The sequence below is a fragment of the Morus notabilis genome, unplaced genomic scaffold (genome assembly GCF_000414095.1).
Source record: "Morus notabilis unplaced genomic scaffold, ASM41409v2 Scaffold285, whole genome shotgun sequence".
Taxonomy (NCBI): domain Eukaryota; kingdom Viridiplantae; phylum Streptophyta; class Magnoliopsida; order Rosales; family Moraceae; genus Morus; species Morus notabilis.
In genome coordinates this window covers 474,235-481,965 of record NW_010363065.1, presented here as the reverse complement: position 1 = coordinate 481,965, position 7,731 = coordinate 474,235, and the positions used below count along the sequence as shown (strand labels likewise).

The following is a 7,731-nucleotide window of genomic DNA, read 5'->3' as shown; positions in this document are numbered from 1 at the left end:
AAACAACAGAGATGTGTGCGAAACGGTTTAAAGGTCTTGTTTATTCAAAGGAGTATCAAGCGCAGAATAGAAGAGGCACTATCCCACAGTACCACCAAGAGTCTAATCAAAGGTTAGATCATGACATTCAGGATGATTCGTCAATAATTCCTGAGCATAATCCTCCAGGTAATTCTGAGTCAAACCATTCTAGTCAACTTGATCTTCCCATTGCTCTTAGGAAAAGTGTTAGGACTTGTACAAAACATCCATTGCCGAATTTTGTGTCTTACAAAAATATTTCACCCTCATATTGTGCCTTTATTTCACAAGTGTCTAGTGTGGTTATTCCTAATAGTGTCCAGGAGGCTCTAAATGTTCCGGAGTGGAAAGAAGCAATCCTCGAGGAGATGAGAGCTCTGGAGAAGAATGCTACTTGGGAAAAAGTGGATCTACTAGATGGGAAGACAGTTGTTGGCTGTAAATGGGTTTTTTACTGTCAAGTACAACTCAGATGGATCCTTGGAAAGATACAAGGCTCGCCTGGTGGCTAAAGGCTTCACTCAAACATATGGAGTGGACTACTCAGAGACTTTCTCTCCAGTGGCGAAACTAAACACAGTTCGGGTACTCTTATCTGTTGCTGCTAATCTTGATTGGCCTCTGAATCAACTGGATGTGAAGAATGCATTTTTGAATGGAGACTTAGAGGAAGAAGTCTACATGGAACCCCCACCGGGCTTCATTGAGAATTTTGGAGCCAAGGTGTGCAAACTAAAGAGGTCTCTATATGGTCTTAAACAGTCTCCCAGAGCTTGGTTTGAGAGATTTACAAAGTTTGTTAAGAACCAAGGATACACACAGGGACAATCGGATCACACCCTCTTTACAAAGAGGTCTACCAAAGACAAGATGTCTGTCTTGATTGTCTATGTGGATGATATTATTCTGACTGGAGATGATTTAGAAGAGATGAGTAGACTAAATCAGAACCTAGCCAAGGAATTTGAAATCAAAGATCTAGGCCAGCTAAAATACTTCCTTGGAATGGAAGTGGCAAGATCGAAAAAGGGCATTGTAGTATCGCAGCGGAAGTATATTCTAGATCTTCTGAAAGAAACTGGAATGAGTGGCTGCAAACCTTCAGATACTCCGATAGAAGCTAATGTTAAACTCGGAGATGTAAAAGATGGCGTCCCAGTAGACACAGGGAGATACCAACGATTGGTTGGGAGATTGATCTACTTGTCACATACACGACCCGACATCGCTTTCGCTGTGAGCATGGTGAACCAGTTTATGCATTCCCCATATGAAGAACGTCTGGAAGCTGTGTATCGAATTCTTCGTTATCTAAAAGGCACACCCGGGAAAGGACTCTTCTTCAAGAAAAATGAGAAGAGAGGAATTGAGGTGTATACAGATGCTGATTAGGCTGGTTCGGTCACTGACAGAAGGTCAACATCAGGCTATTGTACATTCCTTTGGGGCAATTTAGTTACTTGGAGAAGCAAGAAGCAAAGTGTAGTCGCTAGAAGCAGCGCTGAGGCAAAATTTAGATCAATGGCTCAAGGAGTGTGTGAGGTTCTTTGGCTAAGAAAGGTTTTGGAAGAACTTAAGCGACCAATAAGTTTTCCTATGAAACTGTATTGTGACAACAAAGCAGCAATCAGTATTGCTCACAATCCTGTCCTACATGACAGGACGAAACACGTTGAGATTGATAGACACTTTATAAAAGAAAAGCTAGAAGAGGGAATAATTTGTACTCCATTTGTACCCACTACACAGCAAGTGGCAGACGTTTTGACTAAGGGCCTGTTGAGACAGCCATTCGAACTTCAAGTGAGCAAGTTGGGCATGGTTGATATATTTGCACCAACTTGAGGGGGAGTGTCGGCAAATCAAGATTGTGAAGTTAGGATTTGATTTTTGAATAAATTAGGAAAGAATCAAAGATTAGAATAAAATCCCTGATTATGTGGGATCCTAGGGTTTTACCGTGTATTCTCTATTTCTATTTAAATGTGTTCTATTTTCTGGAATAATAAGAAAAAACAGAGAGCTATTCTCTCTTTCTGTCCCCGGTATTCTCCTATAAGTCATAATAATCTCTCTCTCTCTCTCTCTCTCTCTCTCTCTCTCTCTCTCTCTCTCTATATATATATATATATATATATACACACACACACACTAACCCAATCTGGATTTAAGCAAGTCAAAAGCATTAATTAAGGAGACTCAACATTTTCAAGATTCTAGTTGTCTTTTACTTTTGTCTTTTTATTTGCTTGATCCTTCCTTCACCTAGAAGCGGGCTAACCGTTTGGACATCTGGTAGTTGTGCTTCATGTTTTATGATTAATGAGTACATGCTATTGACTTTTTTGTTCTCAATTAGTCCATGTAACCAACACTCCCAACCTAGTATAAACTCGGATAATAGCTACCTCATACGGATGCATATGAAGGAGAATGGAAAAACAGCAAGGATGTTTAAATAATTGAATGTATTAGTGAAAATCATCCATCTGTTTAGTGATGTTATTGGATTCTCATTCCTACTTTCCCCCCAAGTCTACAAGCATTTTAGTAAGTATTAAACAATTTTTGTAGGGACTGAAATGGATAAGGTAACAAACAAGATCTTCACAACATACAAACAATCCATGAAACGAACTCTCTGATTTGAAATACACTTTGCAGAAATGCTGATAACAATGCCAACAACTAGCCAACCCATTATCTCCTCATGCACCTCTCAAACTCGAGGCGCAAGTTTATTGACCATTGTAAATTATGGCCTCTAGCTGCAAGTTGGGATGTGTTGGAAATATAATATTCGGTAGTAAATGTACCAAATCGTAGGGCTGTAAATAGGAAGTTTATTATAGGCTGTAAATAAGAAGATTTAGTCAAACTAGAATAAAGGGTAATTAGTTAGGGGGATTTGCGTTTATGTACTTTCCTAGAATAGTCTTTTAGTTTCTGTATTTATATGTACTCTGTAAAACCTCACAATTGTGCAGAAAAGATAATACTTTCATATCTCTCACATTTGCTCATAGGATGTGATACCAATAGCGCATAAATTGCGCTGGTAATTCCTTCATCATCACATGAGATATTTCAATGGGATAAAAGGGCAGAAAAAGATGGATTTAAAAGGAAAAACTAGGATCCTTTATGAAGTCGCCTAAGACCTCTTGGTCTAGTAGTATTAGGGGGTTTGGATGGGGTGGAGTTTAAGTGGGGGATTGTGAGTTCAATCCCGTGTTATATATAAAAAAAAAAAAGAAAAAGAAAAAGAAAAACTAAGATCTACTTCTCATTTTAGATCATTCTTAATGTAACAATTTTCATTTTTTTTAATTTATACTTCAGGCGCCTGATGAGACATCAGTTTGATGACACGAACTTGTAGGATGTACCTAAATAAAGCTAAACAAATTGTTCCTTTTGCAATATCTAGTGCCGACAATTGTTATTTTGACGAAGGGTTTAATTAGTCATCTTTTAGCCCACACTAGAGTTCGCCTTATCTATAACTTATAGTCATGAAAGCTTAACGTAAAAAGTAAAAAAAACATTTTGTGATTCCTCAATAAGATTTCTTTTATCATCTACAAATTCACCTTAGTGTCACCTGTCGTCTGATCTAAGATAATTAACTATTGAAAAACATGCTTCAAGTTCCCGTTGAACAATGAACCATAATTTGCAGACCATGATGATGTGCGATCAGAAAACTATTAATAACCCAGCAATCCTAACCATATATGTTTTCAAGCCTAACTGAGGTTTTGTACTACAACAACTACGTTGTAAGAACTATAAGGTCCCATGAGTTTCTGAGCAGTAATTCCACCATCACAGTAAAGAGCATAACCTGACGATCCACTAATCAAAATAATATGAAAATGGACTCTTCATATATGCAAGTTATGCATTAATTTAAACTACCTCAAAATACTTAGTTGCCTTTCTGTTGCTGTTCATTTCTCCCTTTATCTTGTATGTTCATATTACTATGCTACTGGAATAACAAAATTAAGTTTTCTTTACGGAAGAAACTAGAAAATTACTTAATGTCAAACTTATTGTGCCTTCCAAACTCTGAAAGTCTTGTAAAGAAAGAAGAAAAAAAAAAGTCTAGTAAATACAAAGATTGGTTTTCGTCACCACTGGGACCTTGATTGGTTGCAGAATGTGTATAACAAACCTCCACAGCATCCAAGGAAGCACAGGCTACATGGCCCAAGAATTTAATAACTTGTTTTGGGACATAGGTATGACATCTGGAATAAAGCATAAAATTAAGGATAGTGAAGTAATCTTAATGCAAAAAGAGTCCTAGTGTTAAGCAGATTTTCAAGACCCAAATGCAAATGCAGATCACCATTATGGCAATGTACCTCAACAGGTGCCTGAATCTCTTGAAACTTTTTTAGTTTCAATAACATACTTTCCTTCTGATCCCATGTGATAAAATGCTACTGAAAAGATGCAAAAATTCTTGGTCAAAAAACTAGAATACCATATGTTCATGAATAGGAATTATAGCTCATTTAAGACATGAAGATGTCTTCAGGAAGAAAGAGTAAAGCAATATTTATGCGGAAAGAACTCAAGTGATGTTGAGGTCATATCATCGATAATATGAAATAACTATAGTATCGCTGACACTGTTGAGAAAACGGAAGAACTCAAGTGACTCTAGCGTCACTCAAAAAATTGAATCGAATCAGAAGAAAATTCAACTATAAATTGCTATGAGTGTAAAAGAAGCAGAAAATTCAGTTATATACACCGTGCAGTCATACAAAAATTACTAGTTGAGTTTAGCCCGAGGTAGGCTACAGAAAAAGTTAACAAAAGATGATTAGAAAACAATCAACTAAAAGCTATATGGATTCCCAAGCTTAGTTGTATGATGAGGTACGTAATTACCTTTGTCACCAGCTTTCCAGTCCATTAAGGCCATGTATTTCCTTAGTCCTTCAAGTACATACATCCTGCCGTGACCATTTCTCCAAACACGGAAGTAAAATTTCCAGTCCTTGCCTGTTGTATCCTGGACTTCAATGGGGAATCGTTGTCCATCGGGAGTAAACAGAAAATAGACCTACTTCATTATGGGTACTTAATTAACAAATTTCCAGTCTAAATAGAAATATACAGTTGATTTCCAAACCTTCACTGGGAAAAACAAAATGATATATTCTGCAGTTATTACTCAATGGAAGAATTACAAAAAGATTTTAAGGGAGTAATCTTATTTTCACTTCCCTCGTTCTTTTGAGGAGGAATATTGTTTAAAAAAAACTGTCTGCCTCATAATGTTAAAAGGTTCATAATTTACTTGTGATATGCATGATAAAGAGTGTTTTGATCTCTATAAATCAAGAAAATAACTGGTATGACTTAATAGTTAAAGTTTTTTTTTCAACCTCAAATATGTTTTACCATACTTTATAGAATTAGAGAACAATTCTGAAATGTTCCAAGAATGGCAATGAATAAAATTGCTTACTATGCAGATAAAAGCAATGCAAAACCAAAGAAATGGTCGAGACAGGAATGCAATGATGAGAAGTAACACAGGGTATGATGCATTCATCTTTTGAAATAAGATAGCAAAGTCTTTGTTGGACAGCAAAAGTTAATCATCATGTTGCAGTAGCATAGACCAAAACATCAAGAATAATTATCTTTCAGTACAAATAAAATTTAAGTAAATTATAAACGATTTGAAATCTTAAATTTGCGTCCTTGGACTCACCTCTGCACATAGCTTAGGCAGCACCAGACGTGCTAACTTGCGATCAGCATCACTAGCACTTAAAAACTTCTCAAATAGAAGAACCAAAAAGGAATTTGAGCTTAGATAAGTCAAGGTATCCATTCCAAGTCAGATAAGAGCTTCCACAAGATTTCATACTATGACAGTCTTCTATTGGAAGTGAAATCAAATATAAACAAAAACCACGAATAAAAGTAGGCATAACATCTATTGAATTCCTTCTTTAAACATTTAAGGAAAAGTACATTAAAACGGACAATAAAGAGGATACTCTCCGGGAGTTTTTGGCAGCTCGGAATCAGTTATCTCGGGCAAATTTTCTGAGGTTTCCCCTTGAGATGTTTGATTGCCAACAAAAGGGTCGACTGGTGTTTGTGCACCATTTAGTGAATTTCTATTCTGCTCTTCTAACTGAGGCGCAGAAGATGGTATTTGAGATGGCATTCTTGGGACATTAGACTCGAGAGATGTTTGATTGGCTAGAAAAGGGTCCCCTAGTGTTCCCGCTCCATTCGGCGAATTTCCATTTTGCTCTTTAAAATGAGCCGAAGGAGATTGTTGTTGAGAAGGTGGCCCAGACAAAACAGATGAAACAGATGCTTGTTTGTCAGTTGTTGTATCTGCTCCATTAAGTGAACTTTTATTCTGTTCTCCAAGCTGAGCCACAGGGGATTGTGCATGAGATGATGGTCCAATAGAAACAGGCTGATGAGTTGTCTCATTAGGCAACAGACGGGGAATGGAAGAATTAGATGATAACCTTACTCCTGTAATATAAGTTGTCTTATTAGGCAACAATTAATGGAAGAATCTGATGATACCCTTATTCCTGTAATACTTGTCTAGACTTAGAAATGACTTCTACTAAATGGAAAAAAAAAAAAAAAAAGAGTCAATAATTAAGACAGTACTACAGAACCAAAATAAGTCTTCATTGGGGCCGGTTAGGAGAAGAATGTTGAATGATAGATTAACAAACTCTCTTCTTGGTTTCTTGTTATCTGACAGAAGAGTACAACAACCTAGCAAATTTTGAATACGTTTATCTTTTGAGGCCGTTAATAGATTAAATAAAGCAATTTGACAAAAAGCAAAGACTGTAATTTTCAATACATCTCTTACCAAAATTTTCCTTCTACTTCATACTCCTCTTCTACCCTTGTATTTTCAATTTTAAGAAAATGCACTTTCCCTTTAGAAAACCACTTTTTAATGGGAGAATTATCCAATATAAACACAGATTGAAGATCGCTAAGTGAAATACTAACCAAATATCATTTTGCCAGAGTCAACAGGGCGTTCAGCTTCTGTGGAATTCCTCAAATCGACAAATCCCGAGAAAACTCTGAGGTAGTACTTGTGAAGAACCAATATTGATTTGCTACCTGATATACAATAATTTCCAACTAATTGTACGTTAATATTGTATGAGCTAAATTTACTATAAAGTAGTCACAGACTAAAAAAGAATAAGAAATGACTAGAGAAATGAATTAATGTTGAATGAATAGTTTCCTTTCTAATAGGAAAACGAATACGTTAATGCAAATCTGGATGTTGAACTCTGAAGATACTGAATCATTATGCTGCCACTTTTAATACCATTAGTTGTCTATACCACTAATAACTCTAAACAATTATAATTACTTTCGAATGTAATTGACACCTTAGTTGTTATCTTGTTATCCAGGTTAAGTGATCAAGTTCCGCTAGGTGCTTTGACTCGACTAGAATGATGATATTTAAAGGATCCTAAAGAGCTTAAAGCTTATACACTTTGCTTTTGTGCAACAAAGAAAAAATTATATTAAAAAATAATAACTAAATGACAAAAGTGATACAAAGCAGATAACCAGGAAACTCAAAAAGGTTGTAAGAAGATACTCAAATACACAGATATATATAAAATATAATGTATAGATACAGTCAGAATCCTAATAAACAATAAT

At 35.9% G+C, this 7,731-nt stretch overlaps 1 protein-coding gene across 3 annotated transcripts in view; it reads right to left on the bottom strand.

Annotated features, from left to right (window-relative positions):
* Positions 1-7,257, bottom strand: part of LOC21411557 (B3 domain-containing transcription repressor VAL1) — a 12,292-nt gene extending 5,035 nt beyond the window's left edge. The window contains exons 1-6 of one of the 3 annotated variants that reach the window (XM_024169140.1): positions 7,051-7,257; positions 6,054-6,549; positions 5,762-5,861; positions 4,930-5,104; positions 4,395-4,475; positions 4,171-4,277 (exon numbers count right to left, since the gene is read on the bottom strand). In XM_024169140.1, coding sequence (XP_024024908.1) covers positions 4,396-4,475; positions 4,930-5,104; positions 5,762-5,861; positions 6,054-6,549; positions 7,051-7,060 — 861 coding nt within the window. In that variant the 5' untranslated portion in view covers positions 7,061-7,257 and the 3' untranslated portion in view covers positions 4,171-4,277; position 4,395. Of the gene's footprint in view, positions 1-4,156; positions 4,278-4,394; positions 4,476-4,929; positions 5,105-5,761; positions 5,862-6,053; positions 6,550-7,050 lie in introns of those variants that run through there. The other 2 variants (XM_024169141.1, XM_024169142.1) reach the window with 2 other exon arrangements.
* Positions 7,258-7,731: the final 474 nt, after the last annotated feature.